At 35.6% G+C, this 25467-nt stretch overlaps 1 protein-coding gene across 2 annotated transcripts; it reads left to right on the forward strand.

The window, feature by feature from the left end:
- The first annotated feature begins 1237 nt into the window (after window positions 1–1237).
- LOC140974016 (histone-lysine N-methyltransferase ASHH2-like) lies at window positions 1238–24786 on the forward strand. 2 transcript variants are annotated; one of them, XM_073437215.1, is made up of 18 exons: window positions 1238–1500; window positions 3994–5620; window positions 5897–6104; window positions 6988–7145; window positions 7263–7342; window positions 8942–9073; window positions 9159–9275; window positions 9832–9924; window positions 10985–11062; window positions 11599–11655; window positions 11942–12842; window positions 12920–12975; window positions 13265–13344; window positions 13477–13559; window positions 13639–13718; window positions 16426–16505; window positions 22710–22755; window positions 23504–24786. In XM_073437215.1, exons 2-18 carry the CDS (start codon window positions 4000–4002, stop codon window positions 24449–24451), a joined length of 4818 nt encoding a protein of 1605 aa, XP_073293316.1. In that variant the 5' UTR covers window positions 1238–1500; window positions 3994–3999; the 3' UTR covers window positions 24452–24786. The 2 variants fall into 2 exon arrangements, with proteins under 2 accessions (XP_073293316.1, XP_073293317.1); XM_073437216.1 differs by having other exon boundaries at window positions 6988–7103.
- The last annotated feature ends 681 nt before the right edge of the window (window positions 24787–25467 follow it).

Below are 25467 nucleotides of genomic sequence, written 5' to 3' on the forward strand. Positions count from 1 at the left end.
TAAATAGCACATGATAATTATCGGCGATAATCGAGAGCCCCACATATAGTATTGGATATGGGTCGTGTCGGGTATGAGTTTATGTTTACACATGCTGGGAGTCATTCGAAATTTTTACTCGGATCTTGGGTCTCGATGAAACTGGTTCAAAGTCGACCCATTTCCATCGCCATGTGCAGAAGTTGTTACATGACCCTTTCACTCAATTTTTGATTTTCCAAAATGGCCCCCCTAGTCAATAAAAACATTACGAATCCAAGATATTTGTCAAACTATCGTAATACTATGACTTCTTTGGCTGATTTAAACATGTTAAAACGGAGTGATGCTATATGTACATCAGTTTGTACAACACAAAAAATTCAATACCAAAATTCAATTTGTCAAAATATCACTATATATTAAATACAAAATCTCGCGATATAACAGTAAAATCTCGCAATATAATGGTTGTAAATATCGCTGTAACGATATATTGGTTGTATCTTTAGCATTATTATTTAAATTATGAAAAATAAGAAAATTAAGAACTAATTATATTGGTACTGTGAGGCTCGGGGCCGAAGCATTATTATATATGAGCTAGTCTATGCTACACCAAGAGTGTTTCTCCCCTGTTCTAATATCATTAGATTATGTTGGTCTCATGATNTACATCAAAATGGATCGATCTTATAAAAAAAGATAACGTCTTAAAATTTAAATCTAACAAAAGATAAGCCCAAAATAAAAAAATATGATTAAAATGTAATTTTCTCCACGGGATAATTGATGGAAAAAGTAAACTTCGACTAAAATAGATTTTCGATATCAAATCTTTATTTCACAACTTTTTTAGGTTGATTTTTTATTTTTTATTTTTAAAAAAATGGGCTGTTATGTATTTTTTATAATTCCAGCACTATTAGTGATCAAAATTACATCAAAATGGATCGATCTTATAAAAAAAGATAACGGATTAAGATTTAAATCTAACAAAAGATAAGACCAAAATAAAAAAAATATGATTAAAATGTAATTTTCTCCATGGGATAATTGATGGAAAAAGTAAACTTCGACTAAAATAGATTTTCGATATCAGATCTTTATTTCACAACTTTTTTAGGTTGATTTTTTATTTTTTATTTATAAAAAAATGGGTTGTTAAGTATTTTTTATAATTCCAATTGAAATGCAATGAGGCAACCCTGGAAAAGATTGAAATTGCAAACATAACCCTACTTCTATTTGACTGGATCTTAGCGTGGGTAAAATAAGTTCCCATTAGTTTCTTCCGTTCTTTTTCTTCTTCGTGGGTAGCAGTTTGCCTCATCTCGCCACGCTTCCGTTTTCCCTCGAAATTTTCATCCCCATTGCTATCGTTGCCCTTTCTTCCGCTTCTATTTTGCTTCAATCGGGACAATTTTGGCGTACAAATCAGTATTGAAGAACAAAACGGACAAATTTGAAGGAGAAATCGTTCGCGGAGACTTCGTACACAATGGCCTTGGAAGCGTAAAGGTTATTTTTTCGATTTTTCTTTGTTTCTCCCTGAGTATTGATTTCAACAAACATTGGGATTTCGTTTTTTTGCTTTTACTAGCGGCCGGGTCTTTGGTTTGATGGGGTGAATTATTTGGATTCAGCCGTGGTTAATTTAGTTTATTTTTGCAGCGGATGATTAATTTGATTCGTCGATGATAAAATTTTGTGTTTTCTCCGTCTTCGGAACATACCTCTGACCCTGCTCGTGCATCTTTTCATTGATTTTTAGTTTATTTCGGGATGTCAGAGATGGAAAAGTAGAAGGGATGACTGTTGAAGTAGTTTGAGAATCTTATTAGTTAAGTATTTGCATTGCTGTTGCATACCATCCATTTGCATATTTTTTGTTCCATAGTTATGCATATCAACATATTTTCTACCTCTAAAATGCTCTAAAACGCTCTAATAAAACAAGTTATGTAAGTGATTACTTTTGCATATTTATCGTACCCGGAAAATTTGTTTATTTCCGTCTGCATTTAGATTATAGTTGAAGCATGGGTAAAACTTACAAAGACCAATGGAGATTGTGAGAAAGTTGTGGGGTGACATCTTGACTTCTATACATGGCGTAGTTTTTTTAAGTAAATTCTTTTGCAATTTTTCGAGAAGTTTTTTTCTTGAATTAATTTGAAATTTTGGCCTTTATGATAGTGAAGAGGAGAAAACTTGAAGGTTACAACCTCCGGTCTTTTGTTATTTAAGTGGTTTCACTTTCTTTTTTTAGGGTTCAGGAAGTCTTCTATGTAATGGGCAGTTTAACTTCTTTTCTTTCTGTTGTACCACTTTATTAATTTAATTGCTCTATTCAATGCTTTGTTGACTAATTTTCGGTTCACTTGTTCATTATCTTTGAGGTTGCTAAGGCATAATTTGGTGGAATTGTTGTAGTTTCATTTTAACTTTTTGTCCTCCGACGTGAATTTGTTTTCCTTACCGTGTCACTAATTGGTTTACCGTCTCTATTCTGTAGTTACTTCTTAGTATTCATTATTCATTTACGGTTTACCATCTTTTTTGTTATCTTACTACTCTATTTATGCTTTGATCCGGTCCAATTTCCTTTTAACAAATACTGTTTAGTAATGCTGCTATGTTTCTATGTTCAATCCTAATTATTTGAAATTCATTCCTTTATGTAGATAAGCTTCTTTATATCGCCGTACAGTGAGCATATCCATTTCTACGATGCTATTATTCTTTTATGGGTGTGCGCTGGTGAAAGTTTTTAACGCATCTTAACTATTTCCATTGATCTTCTTAATATATCATTACTCTTCTGTCATGAATATTTGCTCTAAAACTAAATAAAATTTCATGCACCTTCCAAATTTGTAATTTCTTCCTTCATTGTCGAAGTTTTATTTTATAAAAATTGTTTACGACATCCTATAATTTAGACACAAAATAGTAATAGCTTGAACCTAAGCTTCTCACATGTAAATTAATCAATATGCTGATGTGGTTTGTTGCATACAAGGATATGAGAAATTTTAAGATAATACCAAAAGATTGTGATTTATGCCACATTTTTTCGGTTACACTTTGGTTGATTATTTACTTTCTTAATTTTTACCAAATTTGTGTCCCTCTTCACTATTGGCTTGTATTTTCTTTGTTTTAGATTTATTTTGTATTTCTAGTGTGTACATTACCTTTTTTATTTTGTATGTTCATACTTATAAAAAGTTTTTTAACTTCAGTCATATGCATATTAATGTTTATTCAGATTAACTAAATTAGGCATCAACTTGAACATGATCTTAATATTTATTCAAAACTTTGTCTCCCATATTTTAATTTCTGTAAATAGATATATTGGGTTTATTTTTCAATAATATTGTGCCAATGATACAAAATACTTATTCTATAAGATTTATGCATGTTGGTTTTCGTTTTTTTCCGCCAATAATAAATATTCTAATTGCCACAAAATACTCATTCTATAAGATTATGCATATTGGTTTCTTTTTTTCCTGCCAATAACAAATATCTAGTAGCTACAAAATACTCATTCTATCAGATTTATGCATATTAGTTTCGTTTTTTCCTGCCATTAATAAATATTCTAATAGCTATTTCGTTCATAATTCTAAAAACGTTATTCTATTAGATCATATATATCATTTGTTATAATTAATTCTTTTACATAATTTTGTAAAAATTTCATAATTAAACAAAACATTTGAAATTTAGAAGTCGTATTTCATGTGCAACGTGTGTTCCCTGGCTGCCAATAGTTATTAAATACCTTTTTTTAAAAAATTTCTTGAAAATTTATCCATTGTTCGCAAGTTTGTTTTTATTTATAGATTGAAATAATTTGGCTAATATACCAACATTTTTTTTCAGCTATCATTTGTTCATATAACCATTTAAAAGTATCTACGCTGTCAATCTTTGGTAAAGATTTTGTAATGGGATGCCCATCAAGGTTTCTTGTCATATCTAATTAATATCGTTATACAGGGTAACATGTTTACCGAGACATTGTCTGGTAAAAGTATTGGTGACATCGAGGAGAAGTCATCTGTGATCGAACTTGATATGGTTGTTTCAAAATTATCTGTTTCTTCGATACATAATGAATCCTCCTATGTGAGAACTGATGATTTATCCGTGAGCATGATTACACCAGATGCTTCAGGTGCTGATCTTCTTCTTCCGGCTTTCGATGCCATTAGATTCTCTGAGAGTCCCGAGCAAAGGGCTGATGCAGCAAGAGATACCATTGAAACTGATGCTTTTGATTCCCTTGGAAAAGCTGACCTGCTTGGGCAGAGACCTGACAAGGGCAAATGTGATAGTTATTTATATCCTTCTGATTCTGCAGGTATTGTTGAACCATCTACAGAAAGGGATGGTGAAGCCGAGGCCGTGGTCCAAAGTGACGAGACGTGCAAACCAAACCATCCTCTAATTGTATACACATCATCTCGGAGGAGCGCACACAATGCTAAATCAGATAAGAACAATGAGATTCTTAAACCACCTAAAAATTACAAGAGAAAATCCAACAAAAAGACAGTATTGAATTTCACTTCGTTGCAAATTTCAAGAAGAAGAAGAAGTTTGTTGGCCACACGATCTAGGTCTTCTGTTTGGGGATTAATGGAGAATATTATACCAGATTTTAAAGAAAACAGTAATCTTAAGCTGAATATTAGTAAAGAAAGAAAACTGAGAAGAGTAAGAGGTGGCCTAGGGATTAGGAAATATACGAGCAATCAGAAAGATAAAAAATCAATTGGAAAACCTGGCGCTCCATCTGGTCCTATCTCTTTGAAAATTAAAATTGGCAATCAAATCTGCAGCTCGGTGAATGGTACTAAAAAATTTTATGCACCAGAAATCAAGTTGGAGGGAGAAGTGCCTCGAGATGTGGTATCGTCATCAAGAAAATTTGAGGATGCGATGCCATCAGATGGTTCTGTTTTGAGCACAAAATTTGATGTCGGGGACACTGTTGAAAAGTCGTGCTTAGGTACTTCAAAGGATCACCAACTGATTGTTAACCAATTGGAGGTTCATCAGTTGGAAGCTTCTATTGATAACAGGAGTTCAGATCCTGGAACCTCACCTGATTCAGAAGTTATAAACTCGGAACCTGATTGTCAACTCTCTCGAAAAGTTACACCAAATATGGGAGGTAGTTCAGTAGTTTCAAATGATTGTGTTTCTGTTGAAGATGTTTCACATTTAAAGGTATGGCAAATCAAATGTAAGGAAGGAAAAAAGAACGATGAGCTCGTTAAGGGTGGAAAATTAGATGTTGACGTGCCCGCAGCAACCGGACTAGGACAGGAAGTGGGTTATGTCGCTTCTTGTAATGAGGCTTCCATTGTTTCATTTTCAAAACCTTACTTGACCGAAATGAACCCTTCTTCATCTAGGCTTGTTGTTGCAATTGAGCCATCTAATTTACAGGCCTGCGACACGTTGCTTCCTTCTACTGATGAGAAAAGTTTGCCCAAGTTGTCCAGTGCAAGTGGAAGGAGCAAGAGCACATGCAGAATTCTGGATTTACCTGGCAAAAGAGAGAAAGTCTCGAAAAAAAAGGGAATTCGAAACAAGACCAGGCAGAAGCATAAACCTGGTGAGAAAAGTGATGGTAGCTGCATTCTTATTCTAGTGGAAAGTCATCTGGATGCATGCAATTGTTTATGTTTGCATCTTTTGATGTATATTTAAGAACATGTTTCCTATCTCCATTCCCTGAAAAAGAATATTCCCTTACATGTATGTATGTAAAATACATGTTAGAAAATTTAGCCTTGCCTTCAGTCCCCCATCTCATTTATTTTTGATGCAATATCTCTCTGAGGCCTGTAAATTGACGTATTTTCTATCCTTCTCATATTTTAACCTGTAGGAAATCCAGTATCAGCTCATTTTGAGGAAACTGGATACGTAAACCATGGTTCATGTGAACCGATAGGCAGCTTGCCTTTTTCAGTGGGTGAGGTAAGAGAACAATATGTTCCAATGAGGAACGCTTGGGTGCTTTGTGATGATTGCGAAAAGTGGCGGCGAATTCCGGCTACACTTGCAGATCATATTAATGAAACTAACTGTGGATGGTAAATGATTATGAATGCTACTGTTGGTTTTCAAAGAGTGATATCAAGCATTTATTTTTCTATTGTCCGTTCACATGCAGGAACATTAATATTATGCATTGATTGAATTTGATTCTTTTCTCCACATAACAAATTTCAGATATTTATTTAGCTAACTCACCAGTCGTTTAAGCTGATACCAATTTAAATGGTCTTTGGTTCTTTTTTGCTACTTTCAAATCTAATGCTCTGAGAGTTGTTTTTGAGCAATTTTTTTTTTGGAGAAGTGTTTTGCTAAATTGCATATTCTTAAAGCTTCTGAGACATTTAATCTACTTTTACAATGTTGACCAAATTTAAAATATCTTGCTACACGTTTATAATAATCATTTTTTTAATTTTTATGACATGATATAAAGAATATCACCTCAGGAATATAACTATTTAAAAAATAAACTTTTCAAGCTGGAAGTGGTTGAAAACCGGGCCAAATTCCTTCAGAACTGGCTCCAATACTAAAGTTCAACTTTTATAAGATTTTGAAATATAATCCGTTTTTTCAATTGTTGAGTTGGATGGAGAAAAATTTTGGTGAATGCTAGATGCTAGAATGATGTTGGTTGATAGAAGGTTGACCTCATTGAAAGATTAAATAAATTTGTCTGCTGCAAGACTTTCCAGTAGCTAAAAATAAATCACATGCTTAGAAGTAACTCAAGGTACGAAGTATAGTTAGTTTTAAAACATTGAGGACCACCAGGCTTGAACATTAATCATCGTGAAAAAAATGCATCGGGTAACAGGACCTGCTGTGCTGTACTACTATATCTCTTTAGATGTTGATTCGATCATTTGAATTTGTTGGTAGCTAATAGATTTCCTCTTTTTTTTTTTCCTGCTAAAGGACCTGCAAAGACAACACAGATAAAGATTTTACTGATTGCTCGGTTCCTCAAGAGAAATCAAATGCAGAAATCAATGTTGAGCTGGAAATATCCGATGCTTCTTGTGAGGAAGATGGTTGTGATGCCTCCCTTAACTCTAATCAAAACCAATCAAATGGTATTCTTTTACCTGATGATATTGCAACATTTATATTCTGGCTTACTTGAATTTCATAACTCGTAAGTACCTCTCGATTGACATGCTTTCCTTGGATTTTGTTTATATGTTTTACAGTTTCTCAACAGTCATCTTGGTCACTTATTAAGTCAAACTTGTTTCTACACCGAAGCCGCAAAACTCAAACTGTCGACGAGGTGAATCCTTAGCTTAGTTCAATTTCACTATTATGCTTAAAACTTGAATTAATGCTTATTGCCAACATTTCTCACTTGTTCAACTGCATCTCAGCTTAGTTATGATCCCTTTTCCGAGAATTCGTGTATATTTGTTCGTGTATCGTGGTCTGTTGTTTCTGAACTTTATTAGATTGAAAATTTATATTTCTTATTACCTGGATTTATGTAGAATTAATGGCCTTATGTAAGTACTGGTTTATATAAGCATTTGGTAACAATGTTAAAACCTGTTTTAATTGCTATTATGCATTGAAAATATCTCCATTTACACTCATGATCACCAGGGGTAGACATGTTTAATATGAGCATTTTTGAATATGAAAAAAATGAACACGTCAATTTCGGTTTTGGTATTTTTGCAATTATAAATCAAGAGCATATAGATAAATTGAACCAAACCAAACTGAAACCCACGGTTTTCGGTTAAAACTTATGATTTTTCTTAAATTTTGACATTTTTATTCATTTTAAATTTAAATAAAAAATATTACACAATTAATTAATTTAGCATGTTTTTGAAAATATAATGAGATATGATATGTATGTGGCACTTCAATGATTGCCGATATCAAATCTTTATGTATTTAAAATTTGTTTCTTTTTTGACCTAACTTTTTCATGAGTTGTAATTACTAACTGATGACAATAGTATATTACCGATAACCCATCATTTATAAGCGCACACAAACACACATAATTTTCATTATTTTATCTCCAGAGTAACCACACGGACACACGTGTGAAGAAACAACATAAATTTAATCCGATTTCAGTCATGTTATATGCATACATTTTGGTTTCGGTTTAAACCATAGAAATCTCAAACTGCGTTGCATTTTTCAGTTTCTTTAAAACCAAAACTCAATGTTGAGAAACAATCTGTTTTCGTTTTCTTTTTCTTTTGTTTCTGTAGTTTGGTTTCGGATTGGTTCTGCAGCTTATATGTACAACCCTAATGAATGCTTTTACTCTCAACAGATTTACTAACTTCCAATTTATAATGTTTTTACCTGAAATATCAATAAGATCTTCTTCACCAACAACAAAATCTCATTCATCTGGCATTCTTTCCACATAACAAACCATGAAGATATCCTTCACTGCCAGAAAATTAAGTTCAACTTCCATGGTGTTTTCGTGACTGTTTATTAGTGTTCCCTGATACACACAGTTTTTATCGTCATTGTCCTTTCTCCAAGTAACATGCTATGAATTTTTATTCTTGCTTTTTTAAAATTTTGACAATTTTACTGGAGATATCGATACTTAATATGTGAAATGATCGTTATATGGTTTTTCCTCAACCTTTTGATGACTACACCCTCTGATGTTGACAAATATGTCTATAGCCAGTTGCAGCGATGATAATTTTCGCCGCACTTGTTCATTTTATAATTACAAGGTCTCTATGAATGTGTTGGTCACATCTCAAGTCTATGAATCTGTGTGCATCAGTTTTTGGGCTCTAGTTTGAGTTTGACAATATATTTCAATCCATACACCTATGTAACTCCACTTAAATATTTGTTTCTTTCTTTTTCTTTTTGTGTGTGACAGGTAATGGTTTGCCATTGCAAGCCACCTTCATATGGTAGAATGGGTTGTGGATCTAAATGTTTAAACAGAATGCTCAACATTGAGTGTGTTCAAGGAACTTGTCCGTGCGGTGATCTTTGTTCTAATCAACAGGTACATCAACTTCTGTTTGTTCACGTATGTGTGGATCTTTTGTTGTTATTCATAAAGTGAATTCTCCATGTGCAATCGCTTGCAGTTTCAGAGACGCAAGTATGCGAAACTTAAGTGGTTCAGGTGTGGAAAGAAGGGGTATGGCCTTCAGGCACTTGATGGCATTCCCGAAGGACAGTTCCTTATCGAATATGTTGGAGAGGTTACTACCGACCAGAACCTCTGTTTACTTGTTATTTATGCAGTTGATGTCATTTATATGTTACTCCAAGTTGACACTGTTTATTAAAGCAAGCTAGTCGCATTGTAGGTATATACACACACACACACATCTATTACTATTATTAAGATTCTCTATAATAGAGACAAAAAATGGTGTCTTGGTCTGGTTTTTTGGTCTTTCCTTTTTTTATTTTATCATTTTATAATAATTTCATTTTGCAATTTAACCCATAATTAATTTTTACAATTATGGTATGACCCCTATTTGATTATAATAATTTGAAATTGTAGTTTTACAATTTCGGTATTACTCTTATTTGATTATAAATAAAATTAATTATAAAAAAACTATACAAGTACGCAACGCGTGCGCCGGTACACTAGTTTACACACACACACGTGTGTGTGTGTGTGTAAGGATCAAGTTGTCACAATTGATATACCCAACCAAGAGACAGTATTGTAAGAAATGCTGATTCCAAACTGATGTTTCATTGTTTGTGATTCTAACGTATCAGTTTTTGGTTAATTTCCAGGTACTAGATGTGCATGCTTATCAAGCAAGGCAAAGAGATTATGCTTTGAAGGGCCACAAACATTTTTACTTCATGACTTTGAATGGCAGCGAGGTTTGCCGTTATCATTTGTTTCTGTGTGAAATTGAAAATTCTTGCACCTATTCAAATTCTATAATGTTCTCATAATTTTGGTTTCTGGCCACTTCAGGATCATCTGAAAATTCATCATTAACTTAATTGCTTGTGGATGTTTAATCATTTGAGAAGCAAATGATGCTTTTGTCTCACTTTATGACACCAATTGACTTGGTTTGATGAGTGAGTCAGTGACACAGTGCTCATGTGTTTCTTTCATTTATGAATGAGAGGACTCATTTTAATCTTTGTAACAGAAAGTTCGATGATTCTTTGTGCATTGGATTTTATAAATCTTCTAGGGAAATTGTAGGAAACTGGAAACCGTTTACTGGCCTGATCAAAACGTTTTAATGTGAATGTAAATGAGCTGACTGTAATTTGGCTGCAGCTTATGTTTCTGGCGAAGTTTGTTCAGTTTTGTCTTCAATTACAAATAAACCACAATCGATGAAATCATGAACTTTATTTTTCTCATCTCCCACCTTTGACTAGACTGTAAGTTTGACTGGGAATTATGATCCCACATATGCATCCACCTTGAACCCTGTAAATTTGGTTTTGGATCGAAAAAGTCTGTAAGGAGGCTTACAAATTGGTTGGTGTGTCTGTGGACAATAGATTAAACAGGTCAAAGGGGTTGAGGATGGTTGGAAATGGTATAAAAGGAACCGGTGCTCCTCTTTTAATGATCTAGGTTGCAAAGAGAATTGTTCAAGACAGACTGAATTCTTTTAATGTCAGTTACTGGTTTTAGGTTTTACATATGTTGTGTCTTGCAGTACAGGACCCTTTCCCATTGAGTTGGTGTGGTTATATGTGGCCAACTTTATTATGTAACAGCAAATTAAACTCTAGTTGAAATCTCTTCGTATTTGAAATTACTATGGGAAATTTTGCATTGCGATCCCATATTATTATCCCCCAAGCCTCTTTTAGGGTATCTTAATGTTTATCTTTTTTTTATGGCTGTTACTTTTGACAGTTTATGTATTATGTTTACTTTTAATACTGTCTGTGTATGCCTTGTTCCCAGGTGATTGATGCTTGTGCTAAAGGAAACTTGGGCCGGTTCATAAACCACAGTTGTGATCCTAACTGCCGTACTGAGAAGGTACTTTGTGGGAGCAACCTTTCATGCAGTTGTAATTTTTTGAATGTGAGGAATAGAACAAAATGTGTGGAATTTTGCTGGACCTTTTTTATGCCCTATGGAGCATTTCATGTTCTACCTTCTTAAGCATGTGCCATTTGCCTTCCATGATCTCTGTCCTCTGTAGTTTTGCATTTTCTTTAGCAAGCTGTCTCGTTTTTGAGTCAGCACACTGGGTGCTTGTAATATTTACTTTCTGTGACATTCTTATGCATTTTTTACTACATCTAGTTTATGATGCTAATTTACTTGCTAATTTCAGATGTTTCTGGGTTCACTCTTCTTTGGCCCATCATTATATTTTGTTCATTTATTCACTTTTTCGGTTGTTTTTTCACAGATATATTTAATTACTTATGTGTATTTTCGTCTAAAAGTTAGGTCTGAATAATAGTCTTTACCAACTTCATTGTCCTAGATGACTAGATTTATTGTCCTGTTTTTTCTGTGGAATTGTCGGTTTTATAATTAACTCTTGCTCTTGGCATTCTTGATAGTGGATGGTGAATGGAGAAGTCTGTGTTGGACTCTTTGCTGTGAAGGATATTAAGAAGGTAATATCTGTTGTGATAAAAAGAGTTTTTTGCTATGTCTATTCGAGTTCCATCCTTCTTTTGGGGACAACTTATTACGGTATGTTGGGATTTTTTGGGAGGTTTTTGGTAGGTGACTAAAAGATTCGTTTACTTCTTCTTTACCATCATGTTGGTTTTGAGTAATATATGAAGTGCCTGATATAAAGGTAGTTAATTTTTTTTGTTTTCATCCTTGGTGTAGCACTTCTTTATGCCAGTCCTATCCTAGTGAACACGCTGAGTTTTTTACAATTTTGCAATCCAGGGTGAAGAGGTCACATTTGACTACAACTATGTACGTGTATTTGGGGCTGCTGCGAAAAAATGTGTTTGTGGTTCACGTAATTGTCGGGGCTATATAGGTGGTGATCCATCAAATTCTGAAGTAATTGTTCAAGGTGATTCCGATGATGAATTTTCAGAACCTCTTATGATCTGTGAAGATAAAGAGCTCAATGATGATTGGAATGATATAATATCAAATTCCTTAAATGAGAGAGACAACCTAATTGTGAATGAATCCCGAGAGAAGTTTTATAAAATGAATAAGTTGGAATATGCGGCTGGTCTAACGGAAAGCACTGAAGAAGCACACTCTTCTAAAGCTTTAACTCAAAATGTTGGTGGTGATATCTATTCTTCTTCTCAAGGGTGCTTAACTGATGCTGTCAGGCGGTTGGAGATGGACAAAGAAACTGGAGAGTCATTGAACAGATCTTCATCAGCTGCTTTTGAGCTTGAGGCTGAGGGCATTGTTTCCCAGAAACCTTATTCTGTCAATTTCATGAATATTTCCTTAAAATCAGACGGCAGTATTAAGTCTATAGGCCAGAATGAGCTTTCTTCAGTGCAAAACCGAGTGGAAAATTCATCATGTTCTGCTCATGAACCAGAGATAACGACTTCTGCATTACATAGGAAATCACTGCCAGATGCAGTAAAATCTAAGAGCAAGTTGAAATATGCTGCTGTGGGAGGAAGAAAAGAACAAGGAACGGCACATCCTCCCACTAAGACTCATCATTCCTCAGCCTCAACTAAAAAATGGAAAGTTAAATCTTTTGTTGTGGGTGACAAAGGAACTCCGAATATGGATAAGTCAAATGTTGCACCCCATAAATCTGATAATTTACCTGAACATTTCCTGAATAGTCATTTTGAAACAGGTAGACAATCATCTGCTCCATGCTTCTTGGTAGTCATGGTTAGTGTTTTTGCAATAACTTAACCCAAATGCTTGCAGTTGAGGAGAAACTGAATGAATTGCTTGATCCTGAAGGAGGAATAAGCAAGTGTAAAGTAAGTTCTTCATCCCGTGCTATAATTCTTTTTTTCTTCTTAATCTCTTGATTTTGGTAAGAGCATTTGATGTATTATTTTCTCATCTATAAAAATGTTCAACTAATTATATATTTTTTTTATTTCAGTCAATTTTCAGTATTTGTATAAATTTTGTGTAATTCCTGATTTCATATATGCTCGTAGTGGTTGGTTATATTATTATTTAGACTGATATTGTGCACTTGAAATTAAATTTTGTGCCTGTAGATGGTTGTTTCATGTCTTGGTTTCTTCTATAATTTGATAGGATGCATCAAGAGGCTACTTGAAACTTCTTTTCCTTACTGCTGCATCAGGGAATAATGGCCATGGCGAAGCTATACAGAGGTAATTTTCGGAAGTTTACCTCCTTTGCTAAATTCATCACTTCGTTATCCTGTTTATTATCTCACCTTGTAAAAACTTACTGTTCTGGAGTTGTCCTGGAGTTGATTTTTGTTCTTATTTCAATTTTTGCAGCAATCGAGATCTTTCAATGATCTTGGATGCACTTCTGAAGACGAAATCTCGGACTGTTCTGGTTGATGTAATTAACAAGAATGGTAGTTGTTCCTAGCATATATCTTGATGCTTTTCATCAGTGTGTTGAATTTTTTCAGAGCAATGACTGTTGATGTATAGGTTTGCAGATGCTCCACAACATATTGAAGCAGTGTAGGAGGGAATTCATCAAAACTCCGATTCTGCGCAAGCTTCTTAAGGTAAATTCGGTGGAACTGAATAAACTTTTTCTTCACTTCATGAATCATGTATTTAACTTTGAAAACAAGCTTAAGTAACCAATTTACTATCAACTTATTCAAATAGTTGATCATTTGAGTGTGACCACAATTATCCAGAGAATCTGCTCCTTTTGACATATTACATTGGGTCGAATCTTTTTTAGTCATAAAAATGCAAGAGAACAAAGCATATATGATAATATTCTACACATGAAATCATGCATGAAACTTGGACATACGCATGATCAGTAAGTATTTGAACATACACTGAAACTGAAAACTACTCAAGTTCATGGCCTTTAAAATGAAATTCCAAAAATTGATTTGTATGTATGATTTTTGAAAAAATTCCATGTAAATAAATATATTTATAGGTCAGTCGTCTTTACGTTTTAAAGTCCATCTCTATATTAAAGTTGAAGAGACACAAGCTGTCGTTGGTTGTGTCGACTACATCAAGAGTAGGTAGAGGATTTACTTGGATTTCCTCGTGCCTATATATATAATATAAATAATCTTCCCATTTGATTTCGTAAACTCATGGGGATTGAAGAATTGAATAATTAGCATTGTTTTTTGATAAAAAGGCTTTTCAAATTGATGAGACTCAATAGCAAAACAATAGGAGATGTTAAGAAAAGAGCTTATATTGATTTGAACGATATGCTAGGTACAAAAGAAGAATAGAGATATTTTTAAGGTAGCGAAAGCCAGAGGTCTGAATACTAAAGACTTGAGTCATGTTAGGTGTATCAAGCATGAAGATGGTAGAGTTTTAATGCAAGATAAAGCTATTCTAGATAGGTGTAAGGATTACCTTAAGAACTTACTCAATGAGACAAGTACAAAGGAGTTATGCGTGGGTAGACATGATATGGAAGAAGTAAGACATTTAATGTTCTATCATAGAGCTAGTGCTACGGAAGTAACAGAGGCACTGAAGAGGATGGAACTGGGGAAAGTAGTTGGACCGGATAAGATACCAATTGAGGTATGGAAGTGTCTAGGAGAAGTTGAGATCCAATGGCTGATTAGGCTCTTTAATAGAATTTTAGATACTAGGAAAATGCTAAAATCTTGGAGACATAGTATTGTAGTATCAATTTATAAGAATAAATGAGATATACATGACTGCTCAAACTATAGAGAGTTTAAGCTTATGAACCATACGTTGAAGTTATGGGAGCGAGTGATAAAGCGGAAACTTATGAGGATTACTGTTGTATCAGATAACCAATTTGGTTTTATGCCGGGTAGGTCTACAATGAAAGTTATTTTCTTGATTAGGCAAATGATAGGTAAATATAGAGAACAATAGAAGAGTCTGCATATAGTATTTATCGACTTAGAGAAAGCCTATGAAAGAGTGTCTAGAGAATTAATCTGGTGGGTACTTTGAAAGAAGCATGTGTCTCAATGCTACATCGAGATCATTAAAGATATGCATGAAGATGTTGTAACCAGTGTTAGGTCTCTTGGAGGGATGTCATGTGATTTTCCTGTGGCATTAAAACTTCATCAAGGATCAGCTTTAAAATCTATCTCTTTGCTTTGGTTATGGATGAGCTGACGGGACATATTCAGGATTAGCTCCCTTAGTGGTTTGCAAATGATATTGTCCTGATATACGAAACTAAAGAAGGTGTAAATCAAAATTTAGATAGATGACGTGAAGCTCTTGATAGTACATGTTTTAGAATTAATCGCTAAAAAAACGGAATATTTAGCTTGTAACTTTGGTCCTGAATCTAGACAAATGAGTAATCCAATTGAGATTGACGATCGAGAAGTCTTAGAGTGTGAAGCTTTTCGCTGTTTAGGATCTATTATCCAAAAGAGACATTAGAAAAGATATAGACCATGGGATTAAAGCAGAGTGAATGAAATGGAGGATGACATCAGGAGTCTTATGCAATAGAAGGATGTCTGCGAGATGGAAATGAAAATGTTATAAACTATTGTTTGACCAGCTATGCTTTATGGCTCTGAGTGTTGGGCCACTACAGGACTATATATGCATAAGATGACGGTAGTAGAGATGCACATGTTAAGACGTATGTGTGACAAAAAATGCAAAGATTAGGGAGAAACGTCTAACATGGTTGGGTCATATGAAGATGAGACCAAACACGACCCCAGTCCTACATACTTTAGATTGGCGGGTTAATGGAAGGAGTAGAAAGAGGGTAGACCATTGAAAACCTGGATAAATGTGGTAAATGAGGATATATTAGATCTTGATGTAAGATATGACATGTGGGAAAATCGCTTAGTTTGGATAACTAATATCTATGTAGTCGACCCCGCAACTAGCAGGAATTTGCTATGATGATAATGATGTACATATTGGAGATTGTTTGGATTCTGATGTGTGATTAAAGTAATGAAAATTTACTACTGCCAGCTAACAATGTTTACTCATGCTGAACACTTGACAGAACTGGACATATTCCTTCTCAAGTATCTGATAGAAAGCTTTGAAGAAACCTATGATACTGAAAATATGAAAAACTGGTCCAGAACAAATTCAAATTAGTTGAACGGAACTATAGCTTATAAAATTGTTCTCGCAAATTTTTTGGCTAATGTGCAAAATGCTGATAAAGTCTTTACAACTATAATTTGTACCAAATTGTTATTTTTATAAAATAGAGTTTTACAGCTTTTCCTATTGTTGTTTGGATAGATACTTGAGTATATGGCAACAAGGGAGATTCTTAAATTGGAGCACATAACTGGAGGCCCACCTCGCCCAGGAGTGGAGAGGTCAGCATATTTTTTTGACCTATTTTACCGATGTACTTAGATTTTATAATTTTCTTGCAGACTGTGGTTTTGACATGTAAGATCTTGTTTTATTATTTGGGTATAAATGGTTTTTAAAAAAATAATAATAACAATGCTCAGTTCGTGTATTCGAGAAAGAGACGAGAACATGTTTGTAACATAAATTAATGCTCGGTCTTTGTTGTTGAGGTACTTACTGTTAGATTTGTGATGAATAATTGTAAATCATAATTTTTACTTGCTTGTTTATTGTCACACTTGTCTCAATTACGAGAGGCTTGAGGCACTAACAATATGTTAATGTTCCTTCTTGTTGCTGATCCTACTGGAGCATGAACTGTGGCTTCGCAAAATGTGTTCTGCTTAAAGGAAGAAAAGGAAATTGTATAAGATCCCAGGACCATGAAGTGTCTGTGTTATGTCTCACTCATCCAATAAAACAATAGTGGGTAGTTTGGGATGTGATGGGTGATTATGATTATGTTGGAGAGGATATATGCCAACATAACTGAAGGGGATCACTAGAATTGTTTTTCTTGTAGCTATCAAAATTACCTAGTATCTCGTGCCTGCTTTCAGAACCTGGATGTAAAAGAGCTTGTGATGTAACCGCAATTATCTATCATTCAACAACAATAAGCAAACAATATAAGGAAGGAAATAAGCTGAAATATGGTGGCATGCCACTCCCTTCCCTATAGCAAATGCTAATCTCAACACTCCAAAACAAAAATAATGGAATGCCTAATCTTTCCCAATTCACATTTTTTATGTGCTCCCTCCTTTCTGGATACTTTAGGACTTGTGACTCATGGGCTTGTTTTGGCCTAGGCCCAATATAATTTGGGTCTATAACAGTACCACCTCTTGAAAATCAACCTTGTCCTCAAGGATCAATTTAGGAAGTTGATTTTCCATATTTTCAAACCAAGACGCAACCTATTCACCAGGCTTTTTATCCTCCTCCGACATAGACTCTCGTTCATACCCTGAGTTGGCTGCTCCAATCCCTTCGCTTCAGATTTCCAAATAGACTTGTGGGTAGCACAACTATCTCTCATCTCCGACATATGTGTTCCAGTAGGCGTAATGACCTCTTTCTTAGTGGCATCTCCTTTCCCCTTCACCACATTTTCAAATTGAGTTGTTGCAAAGAGAACTGATTCTTTGCCATCCATATCTATATGATGTCTGAGCCATTTCACTGGCAGTGTCCTTAATTCATAGCCATCGTGGTGATGAAGCCTTGGGAAAGTTAATAACATTTGGAAAGTTAATGTACCACAAAAGATTAGGATTTTCTCGTGGATCGTGGCCTTGGGAAAGTTGCCTACCTGTGATTCGGTTCAGAGAAGGTGGAGGGAGTGTGTGTTGAGACCGCAGTGGTGTTGTTTATGCCAAAATCATGAAGAGGATCAAGATCATTTACTTTTGCATTGTTCCTTTGCGAGAGGAATTTGGTTCAAAGTGTTAGAAGAACTGGGAATTCAATGGGCTTTCCCAAGGCAAGCTAAAGACTTATTTCATGTCAACTCAAGGTGTCCCTTCGTGAACAAATTCAAAATCTTCTGGGCCATGATAATTCATTGCATATTTTGGTCCATTTGGTTGGAAAGAAATAGCAGAATTTTTCAGGATGTGTCTGAGTCTGTCGATCAAGTATGGGAGAAAATAAAGTTTAGGGTCTCATCGTGGACGATCAACTTGGACCAATTCAATCATTTAAGTGTTTCAGATTTAGTGAGGAATTTGAATTTTGTATGGGCATAAGTATTGTATGTTGTTCTCTTTGAGGACTTCCTTATGTTAGTAGTCTTGTTACTGTACTGCGGAATTCTCATCCGCACTTGATATGTAACCTTTATCAAAAAAAATCTGTAGACTTTCAGTCCCCAATGGCACCAACAGTGACACCAAAGAAACATGCAATGACAGCTTTGCCTTTGAGTTGGTCTTTGGTAACTAAAATTGATCTCACGTTTGGTAAGTAACCATATATATAATATCCATTCCTACACCCTTGGCATCACCTTCTCCGGGAATGATTTCTCCTTGAACAGTGGCACCGAATGTGGCTGCCTCATCTAGGTTCACGCCTGTTTTTGGTTCCTTCCTATTGAAGCATTCTTTCAAGAGCTGCTGGATCTTAGCGATCCTAGTGCTACCACCCACGAGAACAATTTCATCAATCTGGTGCTTTTCAAACCAGCATCTTCCATATCCTTAACAATGGTCTTTCTGGACAAATCATTGTTCGATTCTTCAAAACGAGATCTGAAAAGTTGTTTGGAGAAATCCATGTCATCAAATAGGGCCTGAATCTCTACGGTCTTAGCACTTGCTAAGTGCTCTGTTATCCTTACTAATGTCTGCCTGATGCTTTTATTTTATTAATTTAATGAAGTACTACATAATCCCATGATCAAAATTATCACCTCCCAAACGAGTATCACCATTAGTTGATAACACCTCTAAAACGCCATTGTCAACGGGTGGATACTAAAATCAAATGTCCCGTCACCAAGGTCAAAGACAAGAATGTTCTTTTCTGGTTTTTCTTGTCCAAATCATATGCAATAGCTTGAGCTGATGGTTCATAACAATCCTTACCGCATCAATTCAGCTACTGTTACAGCAAGTTTGGTGGCTGGACTCTGGGCATTATCGAAGTTAAGTTGTTGACTCCAGGTTGCTCAAGCTTCCCTCCATAGCCATGTAGAATGTCCAAAGCTTGATGGACTTGTGAAGTATAATTTGCACTGTTTGTTCCCATCAGCAGCCACTATTGTGGATAAGTCTACCTCCACCGACCCGTCATCATGCGAGGTAACAAATTGGCCGCTGGCAAGGATGAGGTTCTTCATTTTCACCAAGTACAATTACAGCCCAAGTGATTTAAGCTTACAATCCACCGGTACCTTACTCTCTCATTCCTCGGAGACAGCTCCGTCCGCCATTGTTACTTTGTTTATTTCACCGATTGGTTAACGGGCTTACCAAGTTTTGCCCATTCTTATTTGATTGAACCCGACCTCCATAACTGTTACTAGTCCAATTGTGTCGGACCCAGTTCCTCCAATTTCTTTCTCAATCTCACAGTTAAATTCATAGCGTCCTTAGAATTGTATTTGGGCCTTGAATTTTGTTCTTTCCAAGTATCTTCCTGGTCAGACAATTTAAATTCATAGCCTGTATAATTGTATCTTTGATTCTCCACCCCAATCTTCAACTGCACAATTTAATACCTTTTTGATCTTCTATGTGAGTCATTCACGATTTATGTATGAAAATTTTGTTTCACTTTCCCAGAACCAAAAGATCTTCAGGCTCTTCATCCCAGTGCACAGAATGTGATACGACCACAGTACAACATAGAGAGAACATAAACTGATATATAGAAAATAGTGAATCAAATAACACGGTCGTATGGTTACAGTGACTCAAAGCAACAAGAACTATAATAAACTGAATGAAACACCCAGCCAAGCATTAAATCCTTCACAAAAAGAAAGGCCCTGCCTTTGTATTTCTTATCTTTATTCAGGATACCTTGTGGTATTGCGGACGCCATGGAAAAGACAAGGGATTTTTTGTGGGATGGCGGCGACGGGGGACACCATTGTCACTTGGGATCAAGTGTGTAGTTTGGGGGGGGTGTTTCGGCATCGGTAGTATTTGTTTTCTCAAAGCTTTATTAGGTAACTGGTGGTGGAGATTTTCTAGGGAATGGGATTCGTTATGGTGTAAGATAATTGTTAATAAATATGGCTTGCAGAAGAATGGGTGGAATGCGGGTCTAGCTAAGAATGCCACTTTTAGAAGCCCTTGGAAATTCATCTCTAGGATTTATCCGGCTCTTTTCAGTCTGTGGGAATTTGATCAAAAGGGGTAACAAAAGTTGATTCTGGGAGTATCGGTAGGGGGGGCAATTTTTTTCAGGACCTTTTCCCTTCTTTGTATCAGATTTCGATCTCGTTATCAACCGATATCTTTCTTCATATCTTCAGCATTGTCTTCTTGGGATTTGCATTTCCGTAGGATTGAGTTGGGTGTGTTTTTAGGTTTCTTGGAAAGGGTTTCTCTCATTCAGGGTGCTGCCGTTTATAGATCTTGGGTGTTGGATTCTTGAGGTACCTTTTCAGTTAAATCTATTTTCGAGTTTTTTTCCCCAGCTTTCCGTTTTATTAACTACCGTTCTTGGTAAACCTCCGACTTGTGAGGCGATGCGGAGGAGGAATCCCTCATGTTATCTCAGTCCTAGTTGGTGTGTGTGGTGTGCTGTCAGGCAGGATTTGGATGCTCAGGACCATTTGTTCTTACACTGTCCTTTTGTCGGTTTGCTTTGGAGCAAGACCTTGGTGGAATTGGATTTACTTCGGGTTGTTCCCAAATCTTTATTGGGGCTTATTTGAATTAGATTAGGACGAGATTTGGGAAGGAAGGGCTGGCGTTTCTAGAATAAGGTAGTTCATTGCATTTGTTGGTCTGTTTGGTTGGAGAAAAACAAGAGGATTTTTGGTAATCAAGAAGACTCGGTCGAGGGTTGCTGGGACAAGATTAAGATTATGGTTCCTTGTTGGCTTCAATCGATTGCGGATTTTAAATTTTTATACTGTTGTCTTATATGAACAGGGATTGGAGTATTATTTTGAGTCAGTAGGCTTGCAATTCTAGGTTTTTCGTAGTTCTTGTCGAGTTGACCTGTGGTCAACCTTTGTAATTATCACTCTTTTATTATTAATATTACTAAGTTTCCTATTTAAAAAAAGCTAGCCAAACAATCAATCTACTAGAATCCCTTTCCTATAACCAGCTCTTGCCTTGTATATTTATTTCTCTTTCCCCTTACTCAAGTTGCCTCTCTTTCTAGTGTATTCTTGTGGATTAAAAGCATGATCCTGATTTTCTAGGCCCAATATACTTGGGACTGTTACACAATGGAAAAATGGATGATGGCCTTAAGCAAATGTCCAGCCGTAGAACTTCCATCTAAATGGGTATGTCGCATCATATCCAGGTAAATCCACTTTTATGAGGGCCCATCTCTTCTTCTCAAGTCCATGATTTTGATCCTTTGAGTGGCTTTCTACTTGACCTTAATTCTCATCATTGTTTTCCAGCCATTACCCAGTTTATTTGTGTCACTGACTTCTCACGTTATAACCTGCTCCTTCGTCATTTCCATCTTCATCGTCAGATCCAAGGACTTGACTCCCTCGACGCAACTGACAGGACATTGCTCGCTATTATCGACTCTTATGCTCACCCTTTTTTCCTTTAACTAATTTCTTGAGATTTTCTGTTAATTCTCTTTTGTTGACTTGCTGACTTGTGCTGTAAAGCTAATACCTTTTTCCTTTAATGTCATTACCCTATCTTCGAACTGTGCGGTTGCCATCGATACTCCTCGACTCTCTTGATCGGGCAGGTCAAACAAATTGTAACAGCCACAAATATCATTGTTTAACAATAATCAACAAAATAAATAAGGAAATATGCTGAAAATATGATGGTAAATAATATTCATATAGAGGTAATTCTGTATACATCTCTGTCATCACTCCCTTCCCCAGCAAAATGCTAGTCTCAACACTCGAAAACAGAAAACAAAAATTATAGAATGCCTAATCTACTCTCTCCATTCCATTTCATGTCCTCCCCCCTTTCTAGATACTTATAAAACTTGAGACTCGTGGGCTTGTTTTGGCCTTTGTATTTGGGTCCGAACATCTTATTCTTTTTGTTTATTTGTTTTTAGACTAAATTGGTGACGTTTAAAATCAGAATGTTTGTGGAAAGTAAACAGGATGAACTGAAGTCTCCACGTGTATTCTTTTTTTATTATTTTATTTTGGTATTCAAAATGTCACTACATTCAATAAACTGGCGGAGCCCTTTTAAGACTATCAATTTTTAAATTAGATCTACATTAGTTATTTAATGTTCGCTGTTCTTGGTATATTACACAGTTTTCTGCCGGTGATGGTTAAAACTGTAGTGAGAACTAACACAGTTTTGCGAATCTATTCCTCTCATCTTGGAAAATCACTCAAGGATAGAACTTTTTGCTCTGCAGTGGGAAGGAAAAAAAAGCTATTTTTGCTAAAATAATTGGTGTGTATATTATCCTTTTGTGGTTTTGTGTCATGATTCTCTAACGTGTACCCTGTTCTGCATTTGCAGTTTTAAAGATTCAATATTAACGTTGACAGAACATGCTGACAAACAGGTAGTTAATGATTTTTTTTCATCATGTTGTCAGTTTACTTGCTTGTGTCTGATGTCATCTTTTTCACGTCTGGTACTTACATTGTTGCTGTCAACAATTGACAGAAAGACGATTAGTTTTTATTGCATTTGAGCATCTTGGTTGAAAACATTGCGATGTCCCAAAGACAACTTAGAAAAGGGAAACTGTCAGATAATATTTTGTTGTTTAGTTTCAGTCCTTTTTTTCCACCTGTGAGTTTGTGATAATTCTAATGGTTATCTAGATTTGATGGCATTTCTGCCTGTGAAAATTCTTATCCATATTGCTTGATTAATATTTGCCACCCTTGATCATCTTCCTATGTCAAACGTTTACATTTCGATGTGGCTTCACATGATTAAATCTATGTTTACTCAGCATAGATGTTTAAAGGCTGATATTTTTTTTTGTTTTATTGTGACGCAGAAAAATTAGTCCCTTTTCTTTAGCCCTTGAAGTTAATCCTCTGTTGCTACGGCTTTACCTTACTTGCGTATTAGTTGCCTTTCATTTGTTAATGTCATGTTTTGTCGTTGCTACACTGCATCTGTCTGCATCCAGGGACTACCAAGCACCCATCAAGCAAGTTGATGCCTTTCTAATTTTCTGGATGTTTGGATGGGTGGTGTTTGAATATTATGCCATCGTAGATATTTAGAAAATTGCACTTGTGTGAGCGCTTATTTTTTTTATTTTTTGGCTGAAGTTTGATCTTTACTGCTCTCAGGTCCATCAAAGTGCACGAAGTTTCAGGGACAAATGGATTCCCAGATCTTTCAGAAAAAATAGCTGCACAGAACGAGACGATGCAAGGATGGAATATCCTCAGCTTTCAAGCCACGATAGGCTTGATATGTCGCATGATATTTGGAGCAATAAAGGCGGGAAACTGTCAGAAGCAACAAATTGTCGTATCGAGCAGCCAGTTTCTGCATCCTGTACAATCGAACTCTCCTGTTCAGAACCCATAGCTGCTACAGTTAGCAGTGTACCTGACGGGACAAAAACACGCAAACGCAAGAGCCGATGGGACAACCCTGCAGATGAGCGACCAAATCCAAGTCTTAAGGAATGTGATGGAAAGCTTAATACTGATGATGATATCCCACCCGGATTTTCTTGTCCCTGTAATGGTCCTATGGTTCCGTCTGATCCGACTTCAACTCCCATTATTGGCCAAGAAAGAGAAGCAACCATAAGGCAACCGTATGACAGGGTGTTGGGTGATTCTCAGCAGAGATATAATGCATACATGTCGACCTCCTATGGAATTCCCTGTTTTGTCATGCAGCAATTCGAGGTTCACGCAGAAACTTCAGATGGTTGGACTATAGCTCCAGGTGTGCCTTTCCATCCGTTTCCTCCATTACCCCCATACCCCTGTAGCAATTTACACCCCCCATCATGTACTGCTGTATCTGCCCCATTGATTGAACCCGAGGAAAGAATGGAACAAAATAGCCTTAAGTATGTCTCTCGTCACTCGGATCAAAAATATTTGAAGACACCCGGCATGGACTCACCAGAAATGAATACTTCCTGTGCAAATGGGCGACCTGATATCATGCAAGGAGGAAATTCTTATAGCATGGGAAGGAAGTACTTCCGGCAGCAAAAGTGGAATAATTCGAAGGTAATGCCACCACCATGGATTCGAATGAGAAATGTCTGGTGATACACAGGGAACTTTACAAGCAATTGTGCAATTTATAGCATAGGTTTAGGAATTGGAGCTAATTGGTGTAGGAATTCATGCATTTCATTGGAGGGTTAACTGGAGAAGAGAATTATAAAACAAGCAGTTCAACAATTTTTTATGAAAAGATATAGTGCCTTTTATTTCGGAGCTTCTGCATTTTCTGATGCTCCTTTTTTTCTATAACCATTCTTAAGACAGCTATACCAATATTGAAATATTTGTTAATTTCATTGCTTGTAATTTAATTTGTGAATATGGTTGCCTTCATCTGCCAATTATATTCTGGCTCCATTTGAAGAAAATTCTAAAACTTTTTGTTGTCTTTTATATATAACTTCATTGGCTATGATTCAAGTTATTGGATGGAATTCTTGGTTGAAAATTGTTCTTTGATTTCTTTTATAGTTCTTGATCTCCTGGGGTATCTTTTTCTTTTCGGATACGATCTTTCACGGTAGCATTTTATTCCATGAGTGTGTTGTTTGCATTTAAAAAATTGTTGATAACATTTCGTCTTACATTTTTCTTTTACTTATCATAATTATTTTTAAATTCTGCAAACACGAAGCTCCCTTATTGTTCATAACTGATTAGTTTTATATTATATTATAGCAAAAATATATTATTTCAAATCTTTATAATAAATTTTTGTCTGACCGGCATGATAAGTTGTTAACCAATAATTTATTTCTCCTTTGATTTCTCCAAAACATCGTAATGCATTTTGATATTAAAATAATAACATTTTAAAATAAAACAAAAAATGTTATAATTACTAGTATGGATGGGGTTATTCGGATCGGTGTGAACATAATTGAATAGCCTTAGTTGGGTTGGGTATTTCGGATAATCAATCACGTTTGGTTAATATCCGAGTCCGATTCAGGTTTGGGGTAAAATAATTCTATCAAAAAATTTGATCGGATTCTGATTTTCCTCAAAACCCTTAAATGTATTGAACTTAGGCTTGTTATATTACTTGAATGAAGAAG

Source organism: Primulina huaijiensis, chromosome 3 (assembly GCF_012295235.1).
Source record: "Primulina huaijiensis isolate GDHJ02 chromosome 3, ASM1229523v2, whole genome shotgun sequence".
NCBI lineage: Eukaryota > Viridiplantae > Streptophyta > Magnoliopsida > Lamiales > Gesneriaceae > Primulina > Primulina huaijiensis.

What these genes read in the sequence shown, in the direction of transcription:
- LOC140974016 (XM_073437215.1), top strand. Translation starts at nt 4,000, where the DNA reads ATGTTTACCGAGACATTGTCTGGTAAAAGTATTGGTGACATCGAGGAG. An exon ending in CTGTGAAGGATATTAAGAAG is followed by an intron (nt 11,656 to 11,941) that starts GTAATATCTGTT and finishes TTTGCAATCCAG; the next exon opens with GGTGAAGAGGTCACATTTGA. An exon ending in CATGGCGAAGCTATACAGAG is followed by an intron (nt 13,345 to 13,476) that starts GTAATTTTCGGA and finishes CAATTTTTGCAG; the next exon opens with CAATCGAGATCTTTCAATGA.